The 24,783-nt window shown below is 42.6% G+C and overlaps 1 protein-coding gene across 1 annotated transcript in view; it reads left to right on the forward strand.

The window, feature by feature from the left end:
- Positions 1-251: 251 nt before the first annotated feature.
- Positions 252-24,783, forward strand: part of LOC132871816 (voltage-dependent calcium channel beta subunit-associated regulatory protein) — a 51,298-nt gene continuing 26,766 nt past the window's right edge. The window contains exons 1-2 of the mRNA XM_060906338.1: positions 252-324; positions 18,401-18,472. Of these exons, the coding sequence (XP_060762321.1) occupies positions 18,425-18,472 (48 nt within the window). The 5' untranslated portion in view covers positions 252-324; positions 18,401-18,424. The remainder of the gene's footprint in view (positions 325-18,400; positions 18,473-24,783) is intronic.

The raw sequence follows: 24,783 nt of genomic DNA on the forward strand, positions 1-24,783 counted from the left end.
AGGACCTAATCTAATCCTGATTGCAGCACTGCCTTTGTCTCAGGTTTATATTGTGGAAGTTTAAAAGAAATCTGCATGAAAAAAAGCAGCCCATGTGAGCAGAACAGCTAAGGAAGCGCCAGTGATGTGCGGTTTGGGACGCAGCCCGGGTCCGATGGCGCGGAGGAATCCCGCTGCTCGCGCCGCCTCCTCAAGTCACGTGGTGTCCATCCACAACCGGCTGGTGGGCGTGTCCTAACAAGCCTGAGGTTCATTCATAACTACGTTGAGCTTTAGGAGGAAAATTAAAGGCACCCAGTGAAGAGCCGCATGAATCCCAACTAGGTGAGTGATTCCCTGCTTGTCTCAGAGAGCACACTGTGTTTACACTCAGACATTTCACTCGCCGTTTCTGGGCTGTGTTTAAAAAAAAAAAAAAACAAGCTGGTAAAAACGAATTGAATTGTTTATTAGAAGCTGCATGGACGTCGAAATAGCGAGTAATTTTCACGCGTGTGGTGAGGTGTGAGACAGATGTGTGATACTGAAAGGAGCTTTGCAGCTGCAGCTGTGTTTCAGTGATGCTGATGAGGAGGATGAGGATGAGGATGATGCGGCCCGCCTGATTACACGAGGCGTGATTTGTGCATCGGTGCTGATGTTGGTGAGGAAACGCCAGCACTGTGATGTAATAAACTATAATAACGGGGGTCGGTGGGGGTGGGGGTAGGGAATGAAGGTGGGACTGAATGTGGCGGTGAGGATGGAGGTTTTTCAGGGTTCAGATGATGATCGCATCTCAGCTTTCTGACCCCGTCTCTCCCTCTGTGCTGCGATGGCGGGTTTGGGGGATGCGCAAGTGCTTCTCTCCTTGAGGAATGGGGATCCTCATCCTCATCCTCCCCGAATGCAAATGCGGTGCGTGCGCGCACACGCACGCTCACGCGCGCGCCCGTGATGATGCAGACTCACATTTCAATGTATGGCTTAAACAGAACATTTCTGCAGGTTGCTGGAGGGTTGGAGTTGGATGTGCCCCATCCAAGAGAAGATTATTATGAGTTTATTATATATATGATTTTATTTTTCTTTCTTTATTTCTCTCTCTCGAGAAAGAACGAAAGAAAGACTTCTCTCTATCTCTCTCAAAAAGAAACTCTCTCTCTCTCTCTCTCTCTCTCTCAGAGAGTGAGAGTTTCTTTTTGAGAGAGATAGAGAGAAGTCTTTCTTTCGTTCTTTCTCATAAGAAAGAGGAGTTTTTTCTCTCTTCTTCTTCTTCTTCTTCTTCTCTCTCTCTCAATTCTGAGAGAGCAAGCAAGAAAGAAAGAGAGAGAGAAGAGAGAGAGATTTTATTTTTCTTTCTTCTTCTCTCTCTCTCTCATATACCTGAAACAAGTACCTCGGTGCTGGAGAATGCAGCTTTGCCCAGAATGTGTGATTTAGGTCATAAGGATTTCCCAACCAGGGATGAAATCCTGGGCTCCCCATTCCAACAGCATATTTATAGTTATATAAGGATAATTGCAGGCGGCACGGTGGTGTAGTGGTTAGCGCTGTCGCCTCACAGCAAGAAGGTCCGGGTTCGAGCCCCGTGGCCGGTGAGGGCCTTTCTGTGTGGAGTTTGCATGTTCTCCCCGTGTCCGCGTGGGTTTCCTCCGGGTGCTCCGGTTTCCCCCACAGTCCAAAGACATGCAGGTTAGGTTAACTGGTGACTCTAAATTGACCGTAGGTGTGAATGTGAGTGTGAATGGTTGTCTGTGTCTATGTGTCAGCCCTGTGATGACCTGGCGACTTGTCCAGGGTGTACCCCGCCTTTCGCCCGTAGTCAGCTGGGATAGGCTCCAGCTTGCCTGCGACCCTGTAGAACAGGATAAAGCGACTCGAGATAATGAGATGAGAAGAATAATTGCTACTTCACAGCTCCTGGTTCAGTCCTGAGCTTGCATTAATGCCTGTGAGAAATTATGTAAGTTCTTTCCATGTCTACATGGGTTTCTTCTGGGTTCTCCAGTTTCCTTACTTCCCAAAACAATGCCAGTTGGTGGACTGGTTACAATAAATCTCTCCGAAGTGTGACTCTCTGGGCATGTTGCCCCATTCAGGGTGTGTTCCTGCCTCATGTCCCGCCCAGTGTTCCCAGGATAAAGTGCTTACTGTAAATGAATGAATGGACTTATTATATAAAGAAAGTTCAAAATGGCAACAGTTACATCCAGTAATATAGGACATGAGGAAGAGTCTTACCAAGGCTGTTTGAATTTTAGTCATTGTTCCAACACTGGAACAAATATTTCTGGTTTCTTACCATTTTCCTGAAGGTTTTTGTGGCAGGTTTGATCAATTTGTTCCACACAACTACAATGGTATGAAATAGCCACAAATTCTTCTGTGTAAAAAAAAAAAAAAAAAAAGGCGGTCCATCACTCAAAGGATGAAACCGAGAGCTTTAGAGCTGAATTTACCAAAAAAAAAAAACCCCAAAAAACCAGAATGGGTTCTGAAAACTATTTTAGTTTTATTGACGACTCCAAAACTGTTTTCAGCTTTACATTAAAAACAAGTCGTTTACGGTGAATGACGTCAAGATGAATGTGATTGCATGTGCTACAGGTACAGTTGTTAGAGATTAGGTTGAAAAAACAACAGAGTATTCCTTCAACCCAAATATTTCAGGATAACTGTCTTGTGCTTGGACTCTTTGTTTATTCAGGGCTCCTTCTCTGCTCCTAACACACCCCGTCTCGAGTTAGTCATGAGGGCTGAACTGAGAATCTCTGACCTTGGTGACTCCTTCATCACTGAAGCATGGTTAAATTAACATGACCTCACCACTCTAGCTTTCTGATTGCCCTAAACAGTGAGCTCAGGCCTTGTTGAGCATTAGCAAGGAAGTGTGTACGTGTGTGTTTGTGGGTAGGAGAGAGAAAGTGAGACATGGGCCCTGGAGGTGCTTTACTGCACTGAAGAGATTTCCTTTCCTCATGAATACACATTGGCTAGAAACAGGCCACTCTAAGTCCAGAGCTGCCGTACATTGCTCATGTTCAGGAGCCATTACGGCCTGGCTTAATGGAGATTGTATGCGTGGGGGCGAGGACGGGGACATGTTAATGCCTGTTAATGGTCTTGCCTGAAAATGAATTGGATGTGTGCAGTACATTCAAGTGGAGAGGTTTTATGGCTGGAGTATAACATGCGTAGGAGGTTCCCATAGTCAAATAGTCAGATGTGTGTTTAGTTTTAGAGTCAAGCTGTTCCTGAGGGATTTGCTTATTTAGTTGGGCATAATCTGTGGGTAAAGTTGTATAGCTGAAGACATTAATCTCTCTCTCTCTCTCTCTCTCTCTCTCTCTTTCAGCCTTTATCTTAAAAGCTCTTCAAGTGTGAGAAAAGGTTGTGATATTATGTAACTTGAGACCAAAATGAAAGATGTGTGAGATGATTGTAATCAATATGTAGTGGATTATAATCCATTGCAGCACTAATCTGTGGTATGGCAAGAGTACTTTGAGGCCAAGTTTACATTAGACCGTATCTGTCTCGTTTTCTTCGCGGATGCACTGTCCGTTTACATTAAAACGCCGGGAAAAACGCCGGGAAACGGGAATCCGCCAGGGTCCACGTATTCAATCCAGATCGTGTCTGGTCCGGTGCTGTGCAAACATTGAGAATACACGGATACGCTGTGCTGAGCTCTAGCTGGTGTTGTCATTGGACAACGTCACTGTGACATCCACCTTCCTGATTCGCTGGCGTTGGTCATGTGACGCGACTGCTGAAAAACGGCGCGGACTTCCGCCTTGTATCACCTTTCATTAAAGAGTATAAAAGTATGAAAATACTGCAAATACTGATGCAAATACTGCCCATTGTGTAGTTATGATTGTCTTTAGGCTTGCCATCCTTCCACTTGCAAGTGGTAAGTGACGCGCATGCCTGATATGCACTGAGATCACACACACAGCGGCTCAGTCCCGAATCACTGCTCGTGCGCTTCACTCGCGCGCTCTGTGAGCTGTGCAGGGCTGGAGTGCGCACCCTCCAGAGGGCACTCGCTGTTCAGGGCGGAGTGATTTGGAGCGCAGGATGCCTGCGGAGCCGAGCGTATCCGTGTATTGGCGTTGCTGTGTGCACGCGAATCGTGTATTGGCGTTGCTGTGTGCACGCTAATCGTTTTAAAAACGTTAATCTGATGATCCGCTGATACGGTCTAATGTAAACCCCACCTGAGTTTAAAATCACTTGGTGTTGTCATCCTGCCTCATATTGAACTGAATGTATCTGAAGAGCAGGCTTGAAAACGGCCTTCATCATGAAATACTGTATTTTCGGAAATGATGGTGCACCTCATGCTAACTCATTTGCATGTAACAGTGTACACAGCAGGGCTTTACATTAGCACCCGCCAAATGCGGGTAAAATTCGGCCTTGGCGGGTAATGACTTTAGTCTCACTAGCCACTTTGGCGGGTGGTTTATTCTGTGGCATGACAATATATTTTAATTGTAGTTTTCTCTGAAGGCATCTTATATAATAAACGCATTGCAATGTAATATTATGCGCCTACAACTCCCATGAGCACCTGCATAAACATTCTGACAACATGTTAGAATCGTTTAGAACGTTCGTTAACGTCTCAGATAAAATCAATGATACGGTAACCTGCGGTTAATGAACGAAGCAACAAAGTTGCTGACGACTGACAAGCGCACTATGTGGTGGCATATAGCTGGAGTTTCAAACCCTGCTGCTCAGGAAAAAAGGGGCAGAGATGAGCAGGGCCGGAGGCAGCATTTTAAAATCACCGAGGTCAGTGATGCGCAAAGCGCACGCTGAAAAATGTTCGACATATTTAAATGAGAGGGGTGAATTACACATCACACAAGAGATCTATTCCTGAAATTACTTTTAATGGTGTTTGAACTGAATATCATCAGTTTTGAAAAAAAAATCATGTATGTGGCAAGAGTAAGAATAATTTAAGCTTGTTTAATCAGGGATGAGAATGAAAAATATTAAAAAAGTCTGAAAAAAGCCGGGGGTTTGGGGGCCGCAGGCATCCAGCGGGGCCCAGGGGCAGAGCCCCGGTGGGGGCCTAGGGGGCGGGAGCTAATGATTTTTGGCTTTTTTTTTTTTTTTACCCCAAAACCATTAATTTTATCAGCAAAAAGTTGCAATTTATTTGGAAATAAATTCCCCTTCCTGGTGGACTACCAGGTGAAAATGATTAATGTGGTACAAGAGACTTGTTTTTAATCAATTCACATTTGATGATTTCAAAAAATCAATGCACCTTTTAATATAAACGAGCTCTACAGTATTATATTTCTGCATTTTTGCTATTCATGTCTTTGAATACTCTAATCCTTTAAAATGAAGTGCAAACCAGAAAAAAGTTCTATCATATAATTCTCTTAAGCTTTCTTCTGATGTTATCATGGTAGCAGGAGGTCTTGCATATTAAGCAGGCAACATTCAACATCACTTATCACTTCCCTTTCAACTGTTGTGTGTACTAACGAGGTTTTATCTGGACAGGATGTTGTGTAATGTAATACATATACCATATGGTCAATTTGAAGATCAAGATGGTGATTTTGAATTAAAGAACAGGCATGTACAATGGGCATTACATATTGGAAATTTTTTTTAAATCAAAAACTATAAATTCATCTCGGCCTAAAAAATTTGGGCAGATGCTCCCGCGCGGCACACGCCAGCAATTCCCCCCCATGAAATGAGCAATAAGTAGGAGAGTTATACATGGTATCATACCTAAAATTTTATCAGAAATATAGATATGATACTATGATTCTCCTCAACATGCTACATTAGATAAGCTAACCTCATTTATAAATGATACACTTACTTATATATAAAAACACACACACCATGGCATTGATTCGTGCAATATACATTATAAATAATATAATGAATCATTGAACAGGCAAAATAATTTTCGACCTACCTTTGTGTTTTTTGGTGTATATGTGAAGTTCAATAGTCCTTGCCCCTCTACTAGCGTAGTTTATCATGTCAGAACACAATGAGCAAAGTACTTTTCCTGGGACGTCTATTTTCCGTATGTGATCACTGAGCTTCGTTGTGATCTCGACATTCAGTGTTCTTTCTAACCAAGCCCATCGAAAACAGTTCTTTATTACTGCACCTTTATCAATCTCCCTCGCTCGATCCTCTTCTTTCTTATCTAGGACTTTTGCCATTGTCGATATGCTAAAATATCCCACCTGAATACGTGTCTTTCCGATGTTAACAATGCGTATCGTCAAACAGTGTGCACGGTCGGTGAACGGTGATTGCAAGCCACGTGTGGAGAGCATGCGTACTTGTGTTTATACACTGCACGCGATGGGATTCCTGAAAATTCTACCGCAAATAAGTCGAACACTGTCGCAAAAGTGAATGTTAATTACGACATGTCGAAAGACTCGAGTGTGTTAACCCGGAGCCCACCAAGAATCAAGACGTTATAAGGTGACCACAGATCGTTAACCATACCCCCCCCCCGAAAATTTCTCAACGGAGTTACATCGATCTCAAAAACGATCATTTTGGTCTGAAAAAGTTGGAAATCCGCCGATCGGCGGAAAATTCTCATCCCTGTTTAATGGTTTGATCTGGCCCAAGCAATGAGGACAAAAGATACCCTAACCATGTAGTCTATGGAACTAAAATACATTAACAATCTGGCATCCGTTACACCTACACAAAAAAATTCTAGGAAAAAAAATCAGTATACACCACCATGTTTTAGGCAAAGTTATCCAAGGCAAACATAAGTTGAAACTTTCCCCTCTATTGCTTTGGCTTATCGAATGATTTATTTTTAAAATCACAAACAAGGCAGGCTACAACTGCGCTGCTTCGAAAATGTCAATTTAACAGCTTCATGAAAGTGTGCTGATGGTTACCATGGAAACCCCGTGTCTCCTGCACTGCGTTCCTCCGCCGAGTCACGGGCTCATTCGCTTTTGTGTTCTTGGCCTCAGAACCGCGCGCGAAACAGACACAGAAGACAGAATCGGCGTTTAACATAATTAACAATGCACTTTTTACGGAGACGTTTTAATGTTATTCTTTTTTTTTATCCAGTTGAATATTTAGTGTACAAATGTATTTTCAGTTCTTAAAAATGACCAAGGTCCAGACCTCGGGGGCCTCAGAGCTGGCTAGGGCCATGGAGATGAACAAGACGCTAATAGGAAGATAAGACAGTTCAATGACAAATGGAAGTTCGGGTGAGACTGGCTAGTTCATAGCAAAACCGAAAATACCCTGTATTGCGAAGACTGTAGAAAGTCTGGCAAAGACAGGCACCAGTAATTTTAAACTCGAAACTATAAAGGACCACGAAAAGTCAAATGCACACATCGGTACTATAACATCAAAACAGGCAAAGACGGCTGGTCACTACAGGACAGCATTGCTTTCAGTCCCTGGCTGTCATGAAGTCGGCTGAGCTGGAGAGGATGGAGCTGCTGTTTAGAAACGTTCATGCGATTGGTAAGAAGTTGATCTCGCCCCAGCTATCAACTTGCGGCCTGCTGGAAGCCTCAGGTCACGAAGACCATTTTTCATGGACCATTCAGACTCATCTGATGATGAATGTAATGAGGATATTTAATGTCTCTCTCTACACATGTTCACACACACACACACACACACACACACACACACACACACACACACACTATTAATAGATTATACATAATAATACTTGATAATATACATAATACTTGCATATCAAAACATCAAATGTTTTTCAATGATAAATGTTTTGAATTGGACTTTTAATATTAGAATCAGTTCAGTTGTACTGAATGTTATTTTTCATATTATACGATATTTCATATTGTAAGGGGCTTGAATTTGAGTTCAATAAACAGAATACTCTTTGTATTTTTGTCTGAATTGGTTGCATGTTTTCATATAGGGAGCTAGCTTAACAGCACTGAATACTTGAGTGCGACTGTAGAGATATTATACGCTGCCATTCATAATTAAATCTAGATCTTCCGTACTTTAACATATCATGGTGAAGAAAAAAACTGTGATTTCCTGGCAAAAAAAATTGTGGCTAGTGAAAAGGCTGAATGGCTAGTGACTCGGGAAAACCACTAGCCACAGTGGCCGGTGAGCAAAAAAGTTAATGTAAAGCCCTGGTACACAGGGAATAATGACTGCTGTAAAATCCATTAGAGCTCTAGAGCTTCACTGCTTATAATACAACAAGAGACCATTTTTAAAACAATAAGCTGTCAAAAAACTGTTATCAAAGAAAATCCATCTTGCTGACACAAAATGGTACAATGTTTTGTATATACATTTAGCAATTATTCCACAAAATCGAGTCGTACATGAGCTCATAGTCGACGAGGCGCGTAGCACCAAGTCGGCTATAAACCATGTATGATGAGATTGAGTGGAATAACTGTTTTTTTTTTCGTGGTCTGGTTTCCATCAAATTGTGCGCTCTGATTGGCTCGTGAGTGGTCTGGAATCCTACGATACGGACCCCAGTTACGGACCTCTGGCGACTTGCTCGTTCACAGCAACAACAAAAATAGTAGCAATTTTTTGTCAACATTTATTTTCGCATTTCTCAGTGTAATAGCATTAATTTTACAGCACGGATAGCAATAATGACAGTGTTCACAGTGAAAGTGAGCTTTACTACCCTGATGAAGACGAAATAAAAGAAAACATTTCAGGAGAAAGCCGAAAACCTGTAATTGTTGCTAACGCCGAGCAAAAGCATGGCTGAATCCTGAATGACTCAATTTTGTATAAATAGGGGACTACATAGGTGGCAAAATGTAGGGTTTTTTTACCTGCCATGGAAGGGCACTTGTATACCGAGGAGGAAGCCATTTGCATTACAGCCGTGAATGAGGATTCAAAATGCCAGCTTGCCTTGGCTTCGTTTTCCCTTGCAGGCGCTCTCATTTTCTGTTAGAATTTGGTAAAGAAAAAAATAAATATATTATTTACCAGCTTAAGGTCGGTCCGTATTGTGAAATACCGTGACCTCGGTCAGTATTGTCAAGACCTCGGTCACGGTATTTCATGATACGGGCCTCCCAGCTGGTAAATTTTATATATATAATTATATAGACACACACTATCCATACTCACTTGACACTGAGAAATGGAACATTTTTATTTTTTGCAAATTCAATAAATAAAAACTTTATACAAACCATCCCACAAAATCATCCGCTTAGAATGTAAACAAACCGATGAAATGACAGTAGCAATTTGTGAAAAATGCTATAATAATAATTCTTGAAAAAAAAAAAAGATATGTTCTTACCATCAAATACTTTCATTCCATATTTTGTTGCTTTTTTTGTTATTTTTTGGGTTTTTTGTTTTGGAGTAGAGTTTTTATTTCATTCTCGGTTGTTTCAGCAACACGCTCCGCCATTTTGTTTTTCTCTCCTCACTTTATATGAGCTGATATCCTATGAGTAGAGTAGCCAATCAGAGTGCGCGATTGCACATATCCAGTGAATGTGTATAGACTAACACTTTTTACCCACCGTATTTGTTCGGGATGTAAAAATGTTCAATTTGTTTTGGCTCAGGCAATCAGGGTTTATGGAGTAATCTCTCATTTTATCGTGTATACCGAATGAAAGATCTCCTTGACTGAGATGCAAAGGTCTATAAAAGCAGAAAGGCTGCAATATAGATCTGAGTAGGTTATACAAAACCATTAAAGGGTTTCAGCTGAACAAATGCTGCTATTTTTCTCCTTTTGAGATTTCCTCAATGACTGGTTTCACAGTAATGGTTGAAATCAGCCAACCAGCAACAGACTTATCATAAGAGAGCTCAGAGCACTGCAGTCTGCCTTGAATCTCCGTGGAGAGACAGAGAGAGAGAGAGAGAGAGAGAACATTCGTGTTTTTGTTAGAGATGAAAAAATGAGGATGAGGGCAATCAGGACAGGTGGGCTTTGAAGTGCTCTTATTGTACGGAGCTTTGTTGTTTTCCATTTGTTGTGTGTAGCAAAATCAGACACATTAAATGAACTCCTACACAGAATGAACTCAGCAGATGATTTCACTCTGTGTGTGTGTGTGTGTGTGCGCACTGTGTGGTTAGCGTGTGCACTGCAGTACAGCATGGTAAGCAGTGTGTTATGTAGGATTGTCACAAATGCTGTCACTTACAGCAGAGTCACAGTCCAGTAAACACCACATGACTCCAGAGTGTATCCTGAGACACTGACTCACACTAATACACATCTTTCATAGTGTATTTTACAGTTCAACATTAGGGTGGTCCCGAAATCTCATCTCATCTCATTATCTCTAGCCGCTTTATCCTTCTACAGGGTTGCAGGCAAGCTGGAGCCTATCCCAGCTGACTACGGGCGAAAGGCGGGGTACACCCTGGACAAGTCGCCAGGTCATCACGGGGCTGACACATAGACACAGACAACCATTCACACTCACATTCACACCTACGCTCAATTTAGAGTCACCAGTTAACCTAACCTGCATGTCTTTGGACTGTGGGGGAAACCGGAGCACCCGGAGGAAACCCACGCAGACACGGGGAGAACATGCAAACTCCGCACAGAAAGGCCCTCGCTGGCCCCGGGGCTCGAACCCAGGACCTTCTTGCTGTGAGGCGACAGCGCTAACCACTACACCACCGTGCCGCCCTGGTCCCGAAATGTATGGGAAATTTTTTTTTTTTACCAAAACATTCCGACCACCCTACCATTTTTTTTTACATAGGCTAAAAGAAGGAAACAAGCAAAATTTCAGAAAAATTGGTTAATATTTAGAGGTGCCACACGAGGTTGCAAATCGTGTTAAGCCATTAATACCCTGTCCACACTAGGGATTTTGTACCGATACGAAGCTACTTTCGTACCGCAACACCTGTCCACACTAGCAACTATACCGGTACTGTAGCGGTATAACTGTATCAGTACGAAACCCACAAATGTATAGGTTTCATACCGGTACAGTACCGGTACTGTAGCGCTTCGCTGTAGTGTGGACAGATGAAGCGGCTCTGTATCGATACAAATATAATGCGCATGCGCAAAGTCACACACCTCAATCGATGTCTTCGCTGAATAAAATAGTGAAGTACGGAGACTCGTTTGTTTCTCTCTCAACTGCCTCGCGCGTTTTATACGATTCGACTGAATAAATGACCACCAGAAATACAGACTGTACATTGACAACAAAAAGCACACACACGTTGTTTCATCCGTACGGAAACCGAGAGAGGCCCTTCATATAATCCTTTTTTTTATTCACCTTGTTATCCCGAGATAACAAAATAATTAATTCAGGAACTCGAGAAAACACCACAACTAATTCGAGATCTCGAGAAAACAAAACCGTTATTTTGAGATCTCGAGAAAACAGCTGAGAAATGGTTCATTCAGGTGCGCCAAGAGACTTGTGATATGCTGACTTTGGGGCTATTTCTCATTCTGTATAGACGCAACTTTGGTCATTAGAATGTCTGGAATAATCGATCACCTAATAAGGCAATATTTTGATTAGGGAGACACAGGGAGAGATTGCATTAAGTCTTTTAATAAGGGATCATTTCAAAATTAGTCTGCGGCACCTCCGCAGAAGACTGGCCCGGCTTCATCTCTACCGACGGAGATACAGTGATCCAGCTGAGATCATGAAATAATTTTGTTTTCTCGAGATCATGAAATAATTGTTTTGTTTTCTCGAGATCTCGAAATAACGGATGCCATATATTCTCGGAAGGAAGTTACTCGGTAACCACGGAAACATTTCGCGCACGCGCATTTCAACTACCGTGAAAGAAAAACGCAAACATTTCTCGCTAGTGTGGACAGATGCACTAAACTGTACAGGACCCTTTTCACGTGATGTCACGACAAACGCGGCCGCCATTTTGGACATGTACTCCCAGTAGTTTACCACAGCCAGCATTGAGGAACGGCAGCAAAGAAAGTGTTTATTTTCAGCAAGACTTCCATCATGCCACTATATTGTTGTGCACCTGGATGTAGTAACCATCAACAAACAAGGCAAGGGTTATCATTTTATCGGATCCCGGTAGATGCTGACCGACGGAGAAGATGGATAGCGGCATACCAACGCTTGTGTAGTGACCACTTTGTTGGAGGTAAGATGAATAAAATTAGCCAGAAAAGGCATTACATTGCTGTTAACATTTCATTCTAGTTTACTGTAATTATGATCTGGCAGCTATTTGCACCGGATCCAGTGTAAATAGCTGCCGGAGCCAACGTCCGAGGTTCCGGAGCGCGCTAGCTTGCGGCCGGCTGGAGCGCGCTCCGGCAAGCTCGGACATTGGCTCCGGCAGCTATTTACACTGGATTCGGTGTAAATAGCTGCCAGATCATAATTACAGTAAACTAGTAAATACAGTTTTTTGCATCTCGCTCCTTTTTCTTTTATGTTTGTCGCCTTCCTCGCATTCAAACTGATTCGAGCCGAAGTCCACTACATGTCCAAAATTGCGGTCGCGTTTACGAAGGTCACGTGACTGAAAAGGGTCTATACTTTGTATCGATACAGTTATACCACTTTCGTACCGGTATAAGTGTGAACACAGCATCTCATTAGTTGGTGCGTAGACTGTTGCAGAGAAGATCTCAAACCCCCAAAAAGTCACAGTTCTAGAGGGAATATGCCACTTCTATGAAAAAGAAGAGGCAGGAAGAGTTTATAGACTGATAGAAGGTTAACTTTCATGCACTAAGGGGTTCTTAAACAATGAGCACTGATCGTAATATGCTGATGAAGTTATGAATGTTTTTCTTTCTATGTTTTTCAGATGGCTAGCAACAGTAATACAAGTAGTACCGGTGGTGCAAAGCATAAAACCAGAAAGGACAATTATGTTTGGTTAATTGGTCCCACTTCCAAGGAACTGTCTGGGAGAAAGCTTCCTTCTGCTAGGGAAGTCCTTAGCCCATGTTTACATTAGACCGTATCAGCGGATCATCAGATTAATGTTTTTAAAACGATTAGTGTGCACACAGCAACACCAATACACATATTTGCGTGCACACAGCAACACCAATACACGGATACGCTCGGCTCCGCAGGCATCCTGCGCTCCAAATCACTCCGCCCTGAACAGCGAGTGCCCTCTGGAGGGTGCGCACTCCGGCCCTGCGCAGCTCACAGAGCGCGCGAGTGAAGTGAACAAGCTGTGATTTGGGACTGAGCCGCTGTGTGTGTGATCCCAGCGCAGGTCACTTACCACTTGCAAGTGGAAGGATGGCAAGCCTAAAGCCAATCATAACTACACAATGGGCAGTATTTGCATCAGTATTTGCAGTATTTTCATACTTTTATACTCTTTAATGAAAGGTGATACAAGGCGGAAGTCCGCGCCGTTTTTCAGCAGTCGCGTCACATAACCAACGCCAGCAAATCAGGAAGGTGGATGTCACAGTGACGTTGTCCAATGACGACGCCAGCTAGAGCTCAGCACAGCGTATCCGCATATTCTCAATGTTTACACAGCACCGGAGCTGACACGATCTGGATTGAATACGTGGACGCTGGCGGATTCCCGTTTCCCGGCGTTTCCAGGCGGTTTAATGTAAACAGACAGTGCATCCGCGAAGAAAACGAGACAGATACGGTCTAATGTAAACTTGGCCTTAGTGTGTTCTTTTATCTCCACAAGATACCATAATACCGAAGGGTTTAGAAAATCACAGACAAGTAATAGCTATTGTTACTTTGAACACAGGAAGTTATATTACTGTATTGTTTGTATTAATATGAAACAGTTAATAAGCCACATTATTTTATATTGTGTCTTGAGTGAAAACTTTAATGGCTTTGTGGCACCTCTAAACATTGTTCAATCTTAACCAAATTTCGCACAATAAATTCTTTTAGGCAATGTAAAAAAAAAAAAAAAAAAAAAAAAAAAAGGTAAGGTGGTCGTAACAAAATCTTAAAAAAAAAAAATTTTGGGACCACCCTATTCAACATATGCTGGACCTAACGAGCAGTTTCCACACAAATCACTTCTTCTCCCTCAATTCTTCACCGATTTTGATTCTTTCTCTCATGAAGGTAGGGGTACCTAGGGTGCATATAACTTCTGCTTAATTATTAATGAAGTTATGGACTAATTAAGCCTTAATGAGCAGTTCAACAAAAGTCGCTTCTTCTCGCCGTTTTGGATTCTTTCTGGCAAATAGGTCGGTATTCCTAGGGTGGATATAGCTTGCAACATTTATTGCGCAAGGTGACCCACATTAGATTGTTCCTTGTGGAATAGAGTGCCGGAGTGAGCTACGCTGTCACTGATGGTCTCGTTAAATAAAAGACTTGCTCTCACACTTACAGAATGATTGCATATTTTTATGGGAAAATTTCAGCATGTGGCGGCACGGTGGTGTAGTGGTTAGCGCTGTCGCCTCACAGCAAGAAGGTCCTGGGTTCGAGCCCCGTGGCGGCGAGGGCCTTTCTGTGCGGAGTTTGCATGTTCTCCCCGTGTCCGCGTGGGTTTCCTCCGGGTGCTCCGGTTTCCCCCACAGTCCAAAGACATGCAGGTTAGGTTAACTGGTGACTCTAAATTGACCGTAGGTGTGAATGTGAGTGTGAATGGTTGTCTGTGTCTATGTGTCAGCCCTGTGATGACCTGGCGACTTGTCCAGGGTGTACCCCGCCTTTCGCCCGTAGTCAGCTGGGATAGGCTCCAGCTTGCCTGCGATTAGAAGGATAAAGCGGCTAGAGATAATGAGATGAGATGAGATGAATTTCAGCATGTGGCACATGAGGTGGGGTTGCTGTCTCACAGATTCAGGTTCCCTGAGCTCAGGTTACTGTTTGTGTGGAGTTTCGAAAGTCCTCCCTGTTTCAGTGCGAGCTTCCTTTGAGTTCTCCCTGTTTCCCGCCTGCTGATCGGTAGATTCGTGACTCTAGGTATGAACGAATGTATGTGTGCGCGCGCATGTGTGAAGTGCCCTGTGACTGATGTCACCTCCAGGGTATATTCCTCCCTCACACATTGTCCCCAGGATATCCACTGTGATCCTGACGAGGATAAAAGTAGTTACTGAAGATGACTGAATTTTCGTAAGCTAACACTGCCCATGTTTAAACATTTTACAGTTTAAAGTGCCATTCCACCATTGGATGTATTCTTTGGCATAAAATACAATATATTTTATGACAACATGACTAGACAGAGAAATCTTTTAGCTTCAAAATGATATATCAAACATAATTTTTTGACAACAACAAGTATATTAATTTTGCGACCAAAGTCACCTACCCTTTTAATTTCCGTGCGTGATGTCATCGGCAGGTTCCCCTTCTTGTGTACCACGTGTCGGTCTATTTTTAGACCAGGAAACCCCCAAAGTGAGAGAGTCATCTCTCCTCGTATATGGGGGCCAAAAAAAATTGCGAAAAATTTTGAGTTAATCTTTCAGTTAGCTAGATTTATTGGTATTAGCTAGATTTATTGGTATTATTTTTATCGCGTTCTATCCGCCATTGCTGATAATATGTGCCACGTCACACGTCACGTGGTACACAAGAAGGGGAACCTGCCGATGACATCACGCGTGGAAATTAAAAGGGTAGGTGACTTTGGTCGCAAAATTAATATACTTGTCGTTGTCAAAAAATTATGTTTGATATATCATTTTGAAGCTAAAAGATTTCTCTGTCTAGTGATACCATTTATATATGTTGTCAAAATATATTGTATTTTATGCCAAAGAATACATCCAATGGTGGAATGGCACTTTAACGGTGCAGTCTGAAATATTTTGAAGTGTTTCTACACCTTTAAAAAATGTAAAGTTTCAGACACCTTAAAAATTCCCAATGTTGACTTGCAAGCAATATTCAATTCAATTAAGAAAAAAAATCCTGTTTTATTTTTTCTGGCCCTGAAAAAAACTCAACTGTCAGCTAAAAAAAACCAACCAAACAAACAAAAAAAAACCCCAAACTGCCCAGCTCTGTAGCTTTTCCCTAAAAGGCAGCACACATACCCCTTTTCCACCAAATCAGTTCCAGGGCTGGTTCGGGGCCAGTGCTGGTGCTGGTTCACAACTCGTTCAACTTGCGAGCCAGCTGAGAACCAGTTTGCTTTTCCATAGCTCGCGGTGCTAAGAGAAGCCACGTCATCACATCGCTGTATACGTCATTATGTCGCTGTATACATCAGTTACGTCGCTACATTTGCATAAACCTTGGCGCGAATATCGAAGCAAAAACAACGCGGAAGAAGCAGCAGCAACAACAACAATAATAATAATAATAATAATAATAATGGATGACTTCGCGTTTGTACAGCTGCTGCTTCTTGGCGCTTAAAAATGGCGATCTTTCGCAGTCTTGTTATTGTTGTTGGTCTTAACAACTCCACCCCCCCGCTGACATAAGCGATTCTTTCCTCTGGCCCAGCAGAGAGTTGGTGCTAGCCTGGAACCGGTTTTTCTGGCCCCAGAGCCAGTTCTTTGTCAGTGGAAACAGAAAACCCAGTTCCAAACTAAGCACTGGCCCCGAACCAGCCCTGGAACTGCTTTGGTGGAAAAGGGGCAATAGTTATGCCACTTTTCCACTACCAACGCGGCTGAGTTGGGCTGAGCCGTGCCATGCTGAGTTGGGCTGAGTCGAGCTGAGTGGGGCTGTTGGGGTTGCATTTCGACTACAACCGCGCTGAACCGTGCTGGCTGGAAGTGGGTGGACACATTGGGTGGAGTTAGCGAAAGTCACGTGATGTCGTTAGGCGGCGCAAACAGTGACATCAGTGATCTTTTAAGCGGTAGTCTCATGACCCGGATAGTAAACAATAAACATGGAGGACATGGAGTCGTTAGTGTTGCTGGTCTTGGTGCTGTGGCTTGTTGTCACCGACAACGCCAACAGATACTGGCAAGAGCGTATAGATGAGGCGAGGCACGTAAGGCTTCAGAAATTCTCGTAATTCTTCTTCTTCCGGGTTTACGGTGTTTACAGATCCCAGCGTGCTCGCAGGGCATGTGTGGGCGTGTGAGGACACTCCTCCTCACCAATCAGTGCACAGGGGAGTGTCTGCTCACGCCCCCAGCCTCACTCGGCACGGTTTGGCTCGCTTCAGCCCTACTCCAAAACCGTGCGAGTTTTGGGTGCTAAGCAGGGCTGAAGCGAGCCGAGTCGTGCTGCTCTGAGGTAGTCGAAACGCGAGCCGTGTCGGGCTGAAGTGAGCTGAAAAAGGGTAGTGGAAAAGGGCCAATAGATTTTATCTACCTGCAGTTTATTTTGTAGGCAGCAGAGGGCTCTAAAAATACCAATGACTGCTTTAAGCTTAACCACAATAACCAGAAGAAGCCTTTGTTGTTGTTTTTTTTAATACTTTGAATTTTGTCGACTAATGAAGAAAAATAAAATTTCCCTGCTTGTAACAATTTTATTATTTTTCTTCTAACACCGTAAGGGAATTTGGTCCATAAATACAGTAAAATAGCAGGGCCAAACACACAACACTAGAAGGGCACTTGGAGAGCGCAGACCTCTACCATGGATTCTTATCATATGCAAATGTATGGATATATTTCCAATAGAGAGTCATTGTATTTCTACATTGGCTATGTTTTGTTACTATTTAACTTTACCGACATCTATCTACCAGATTTTAAGATGCATGGCATTGTTGACCGCAGACATCCTCCAAGGTCAGATGCCATATCTTGCAATGTTAGCGACAGTGTCAATAAATTCATAGATCCACCACATGACTCAGATCTGCTCCGCAATTTATTAGTTTCTTCTTTGGTTTCTTCTGTGCTACACCCTTCCACCAAGTTTTATGGAAATTAGGTTGGTAGGTTTCTGCTTACAACAAACAAACTGCACCAGAAACATGTTCTCCTTGGTGAAGGTTAAAAAAAAAGTGTTAAAACATGGCACTCTTGTGAGAAAATAAATGATAAGACGAGAAGGTAGTTATCTGATCCTCGAGGATTGCTCAGTTCTCCTCAAGGCATGTTTTGTCTTCGTCTTTTGATTATCTAATTTCCTGTTAAATACTTGAAATCCCCTCTCACTGCTGCTACTATTCATGTTTTATTATTGCCATCATTACCCACTATTTATTCTACACTGAGAAGACTTTCAAATGGTGTGTTTAAGCAAAGGGAAAAATGTGTCGACCGCAAAGCATCACGCTCGTATCTCGGATGTTTTGGCACCTTTTCACATCCGTGTCCCTGAAGTGAAGCCAAAACTGGGGGGGAGCTGTGAGAAAGGAGAGGAAGATGTGAACATCCGAGCCATGTCGCTGTAATGCAGCTGCTCACAGATTAGGCGAGTCAGCAAGACACCCAGTGGGCCTGCTGAATGAAAAGTAGCTGTCTATCTGATTGCCTGTCATGCTTGTGTTTCTTCTGATCCAGGAAGCGCACACTCTCGCCAGGACCATGAGCGATGAGCCGCCTCTGCTGACTACTCTCACGGAGAACGCCACTGTGAGTATCCCTGCCTTCACACCACGCAGAAGATAAACAACTACACGCATAGGGTTTAGATGGGACCCTCACCCTCTGCCCTGTAAAAAGCTAGAACTGTCAGCCATTTAAAGAAGCCTTGAGGAACTTGGACCAAGCTAAACAATTCTTCCGAAATGTCTAAAATCACACACACTTGATTCATAACTTTTATCACGCAGTTTGATTTTTAACATTGTTTTTATTTAGCTTGCCCTTGCCTTAAACTGATTAACACGTGTAATTATTATTATTTTTTTTATGTCATGACACACACTGCTACACATACCATGATCTCAAGCATGTGAAGGAGTTTAGGGTTTTTCCCCCCCATGATATCAAAAGACAACTCTTGACTCAGTAGAAAATCTATTAATAATTACAGCACTAGAGTGTTTATCTTCAGATTTTCAGATCAGAATTGGATCTCAATGGAGTACAGATGATCTGTTCTAACCACGTAAAACAATCCACTCCTTATATTGCGACTCGAAGCACCTCCCTATCACCAAGCTGCTCCCTGTTCTCAAAATCTGTACTTTCTTCACCCTGGCTTATGTCAATAGCCTAAACAGATTTGCAGTCTCAAAAGGAAGTCCGTGTTAAACAGTTTGCCGTTACACAGGAACCAGCTCTTCACATCTGTATTCTGCTCTGCTCTCAGCTTTTCAAAGCCTCGATGCTGTATGAAGCTGCATCACTCCGAGGCAGCGTAGCTGAAAGTGCAGCAAAATGGCCTTGAAGAATTTCTCACTTACCGAAAGTTCACGTCTGTATTTCTCTGGGAACTGCTGCGTGCATTAGTCATGGTGTTACTGACAATCCTAATGATTGCTGACTTAATAGTGTAATGGTTTCCATTGTGCATTATATTAACGAGTTTTGGAAAGCATTCACATAATGGAAACCATTAGAACATTCGGTCAAGTCACATTAACATTAGCATTTTCAGCAGTTACAGTTTATTGTGCCATTGCTGTACCCGAGAGCTTAAATGTCACATGATGGTAGAGCTTTTTATTTTAATACGATAGTTTTGTTGAACTCTTGATTGATTTTCTATAGCAGCAGCTCTGGCAGTAGCAAATCACGGGTTTATATGACTGATACATTATCGTTCTAATACATTCTGTAATAACTTACGCAGGGATTTGGTAATGGACTCTGTGTAAACTTTTTTTCCCCTCAGAAAATGTGTAATTGTCAATATCGTGAAGTTTTCTGTGAGGAGACATTCATTTAGTGTGTGTGGAAGGAGTCTCCAGCGTCAGTGCTTTCGAACAGAGATAAAACTACTGTGGTTTTTCGTTTCCAAACATGGGAGCTAACTTGTTCCAGAGATAGTCCACAATGTTAAACTGTAAATAAATAAAATTTATGGTACAAGAGGAATAAAACATTTCAGGATATGCCGTGAGGAAAATTATCAACATTACTCTGTCGTGTTTTATTCCTTAAACATGGTAGGGAATGTTTTATTTGTATGACTCTATTCAATATTTAAATAATTGGAATCGGAGACGAGTGCTAGCTGAATGGAATATATCTGATATACCATGAAAAAAAGCCAGCCAATATTATTATTATACATTTTTTTCAGGTGTCCATGGTGTCTCTCTCTTTAAAAATTCTCTCAAAATCTTCCATATTTAATGAAGCAAACCTGGCAGCCATGTTTGTTTACAAATTGGCACAGTCGCTCGCTAGCACAAAAGCTTTACGTCGCCGATGTGTCTCTTTTCCAGTTTTTTGATGTCTGTTAGTATGTTTTTCTCTTGTAAGTCTGCATGAAGAATATCTAATGAAGTTTTAGTAGCCTTTCGGGTGTTCAACACGTCTTTCTCTTTCCCAGCGAACAAAGAAATGCTTCTTCGTGTGCGCAGCAGAAAACTCCCTCATTGGATATTCGCACCAGCTCTGACGCGTGACGTCATGTTATCTATTGAGGTTTTTCACCCACGTGACCAAGTCATGTGATGCATCGTTAGGCTGCCATTTTGGACGGCACGGCTCGAATCAGTTTGAATGCGAGGAAGCGACAAACGAAAAACATAAAAGAAAAAGGAGCGAGATGCAGAAAACACCTTCACTATCCAGCGACGTAGGGCATTTACAGGGCGAGCAGAGGGAGAGGTATTTGCAAAAATTGAGGTTAGCAGGCTTAGAGAACGACGTTTACCTGCTTCCACCAGGATTGTTCACTGACGTACGGAAGTACACGAAGCCCTCGTCTTTACCTGACTTCGGCCCACATGATCTGTATACCTATGTCGTTAAAAACCCATTGCCATACACAGGTATTGATCTGAAAGCGTATAAGAGTTTGGATGCCTACAAATATTTTGTGTCAGGCTGGGTAACATGCCTACATCAGTGGGTCGTCCCTGGAGCCGGTGGTCGCCATCTTATTACAGCTAAGGTTTGTTCACATTTTCATTTACTTTCGGTCCTCAGGATAAACAAAATGTTATTAAATGTCATTGAAATAACTTCTTAGTCTGTTGAGACATGGCCCGTTATAAATTTGCTGTTACCAGGCAATGACCAAGAACTGTATTATTAGGGTCGGTGTCTGTGTTGTAGCAGTGTACTAGCAGCTAGCTGTTAGCACTAGCTAATGTCAACAACATAGTAGCTAGTATGTTACTGTAGCAATGTTTACATTCAGGTCATTTGGATGACTGTTAAAACCTTTCAGTCTCAAGTTTTTCCTTTACTGTATTTACTAGTTTACTGTAATTATGATCCGGCAGCTATTTACACCGGATCCAGTGTAAATAGCTGCCGGAGCGCGCTCCGGCTTGCTCCCCCTCAAATTAAGCAGCGCGCTCCGGCTTCCTCCCGGAGTGCTCCGGCCGAGGTTCCGGAGCGCGCTCCGACTTGCTCCCCCTCAAATTAAGCAGCGCGCTCCGGAACCTCGGCCGGAGCACTCCGGGAGCAAGCCGGAGCGCGCCGCTTAATTTGAGGGGGAGCAAGCCGGAGCGCGCTCCGGCAGCTATTTACACTGGATCCGGTGTAAATAGCTGCCGGATCATAATTACAGTAAACTAGTAAATACAGTAAAGGAAAAACTTGAGACTGAAAGGTTTTAACAGTCATCCAAATGACTGAACGTAAACATTGCTACAGTAACATACTAGCTACTATGTTGTTGACATTAGCTAGCTTGACCTTCAAAATGGCGGACACCGGGGCGTCACGTGACCCTGTGACGTCAGGTGAAATACCTCAATTGAGTAGAGTGATGTAATACACGTAGGATAAGCGATATGCTAACAATATTGCATGCTATCAAATCAAATGAATGAAACCCGCTAGAAGGGAATAGAATACATGTTTTTATTCCATCAAAAAAGTGTCCTGTATGTATAAAATTTAAATGTATGGCACATGTGCATTCGCTGGTTTTATGCTGCATGTGTATAGTCTATAGTATTAAGGGACACGCATCCATAGGGAAAGGCTGTTGCCTGGAGACTGTCCTGTGTGATGAAGTCTGTAGGTGAGTAGATCAGTTTCTGAGATGGAACAAAGTAGGCTTTTTCCGCTGCAGCACACGGGCGTCACGTTTAAATCATATCTTGTACATTGAATGTTTCAATAGCAGGAGAAGATAGATAGATAATTGTCCTGAATATGATAAAGGAGAAATACTCAGCATACTCACTGTTATGTGCACCAGCGCTGTTTTAAATTTAGGTTTGTACCTACACACATTTTTAGCAGCAGCCAGCTCAATACTTTAGTGAATATATTTAGACACCTAACCTTAATCATAACCCTAACCTTAATGGAGATACTTTTTTAAAGCTCCATTGCTCAATTCTTTTTTTAATCTAGCAATGCGTATCCAGTTCTCCACCAACACAAAAAGTCATGTATATACAGTAACCATTGACATGCTTCCACGTTTCTGTATCCCTCCGTTTTCTAGAAATTTCTAGTAGTTATTTATGCTTTCAACTGATGGTGGTAGTAGATTTTTCCTCAAAGACTGTAAGTTGTTTTCCACCCCCCAAGACAGCCACTCTCTTAACAGATTACCATGCTGAGCTAGCTAGCTAGATCTATCAATCAAACAACAACAACTAGATAGATACTGTGACTAAAGGTCACAGTGATTTGCGCTAGCTCTTACAAATTGGGACGTCTGGTCACTGTACCCGATAGATCCAGAACGGTAAGAGATAGAGAATGACGCTTGGTGAGGGAAAAAAAAGCCCGTTTTTCATGGATGATTCTGGTTTAGTGATCCGGATCAGCACCAAACTTAACTCAGCCCAGAGGTATTCTTCATGTGAAATTTGGTGGTGATTGGTTGAAAACTGAGGGAGAAATAGTGTCCTAAAACATGTTAGGATAATAATAATAATAATAATAATAATAATAATAATGTAGAAAGATCCTGCATGAGAGTAACAATTTGCACCAGCGCTCATCTCATTCTCATTATCTCTAGCCGCTTTATCCTTCTACAGGGTCGCAGGCAAGCTGGAGCCTATCCCAGCTGACTACGGGCGAAAGGCGGGGTACACCCTGGACAAGTCGCCAGGTCATCACAGGGCTGCACCAGCGCTACTAGCGCAAATTAATTTAAAAAAATACTAGTGGAGGGCGGCACGGTGGTGTAGTGGTTAGCGCTGTCGCCTCACAGCAAGAAGGTCCGGGTTCGAGCCCCGTGGCCGGCGAGGGCCTTTCTGTGCGGAGTTTGCATGTTCTCCCCGTGTCCGCGTGGGTTTCCTCCGGGTGCTCCGGTTTCCCCCGCAGTCCAAAGACATGCAGGTTAGGTTAACTGGTGACTCTAAATTGACCGTAGGTGTGAATGTGAGTGTGAATGGTTGTCTGTGTCTATGTGTCAGCCCTGTGATGACCTGGCGACTTGTCCAGGGTGTACCCCGCCTTTCGCCCGTAGTCAGCTGGGATAGGCTCCAGCTTGCCTGCGACCCTGTAGAACAGGATAAAGCGGCTAGAGATGATGAGATGAGATGAAAATACTAGTGGGTTGGAGCCAACCAACCAGGATATGGATACTTATCAATTAAATTTATATAAAAAATAAAATAAAATAACCCTCCCCCCCCCACACACACACACAACAACCCTCCTCTTCATCCTCTAGTTGTAAAGTTTCTGCTTTGCAGACTTTATAGAGAGACCCTAAAGCAAGTCTGATAATTGTTTACATTTTGACACAGCTAATCAGAGAACAAGATATCATCATCATCATGTCTTCTCAGCTGAGTCCTGATGGTTTAATCCAGAAGCCATTAGTAACCAGCATCCTTTACACGAAAGCCCCTAATGCCACAGTTAATATTAAAAGCGCCTTTGCCCTCATTTTCCATTCAAATGAGCTGTGGAATTGAATTTAGGCTCCATTTAGCATTATAATTATGGACTGCTGGTATCGACTTATGAGCCAGAACTTATTAATCAACAATCTCATGCAAAGTTAATTGTACTTTTTAGTGCTGTCAAGATGTGTTGGACTTCAAGCTCATTAACTCTATGACCAAATAATAGTTCCCATAGTTTAAAAAAAGGGTCATTAATTGGATTTTCTCTGATTTTTTTTTTTTTTTTTTACACACCATGTTTTCTTTACTACTCCAGTAGTATTGGTTTCTTGTTCGGGTGAACTTTTGTGTGTATCAAATATATACAGTGGCATGCAAAAGTTAGGGCACCCTTACTGAAAATGTCTGTTACTGTGAATAGTTAAGTGAGCAGAAGCTGAACTGATCACCAAAAGGCATAAAGGTAAAGACGACACATTTCTTTTCAGCGTTTTCTGCAAGATTTGTGTATTATTTTTGTTTTGTACAATTGGAGAGTGAAAAAAGAAAAGGAACACCATGCGAAAGTTTGGGCACCCCAATACATTTGAGTTCTCAGGTAACTTTTACCAAGGTTCCAGACCTGAATTAGCTTATTTAGCTGTGGCTTGTTCAAATTCTTCGTTCGGAAAGGTCAGATGATGCAGATTTCAAAGCTGTATAAATTCTCTGACTCCTCAAACTTGTCTCTAAAATCAACAGCCATGGGCTCCTCTAAGCAACTCCCTCGCATTCTGAATAATAAAATAATTGATGCTCACAAAGCAGGAGAAGGCTACAAGAACAGAGCAAAGTGTTTTCAGGTAGCTATTTCCTCAGATCGTAATGTTATTAAGAAATGGCAGTTCACAGAAACAGTGGAGATCAAGGTGAGGTCTGGAAGATGAAGAAAACTTTCTGAAAGAACTGCTTGTTGGATTGCTAGAAAGGCAAATAAAAACCCCTGTTTGACTGCAA

The sequence above is a fragment of the Neoarius graeffei genome, chromosome 23 (assembly GCF_027579695.1).
Source record: "Neoarius graeffei isolate fNeoGra1 chromosome 23, fNeoGra1.pri, whole genome shotgun sequence".
Classification (NCBI taxonomy): domain Eukaryota; kingdom Metazoa; phylum Chordata; class Actinopteri; order Siluriformes; family Ariidae; genus Neoarius; species Neoarius graeffei.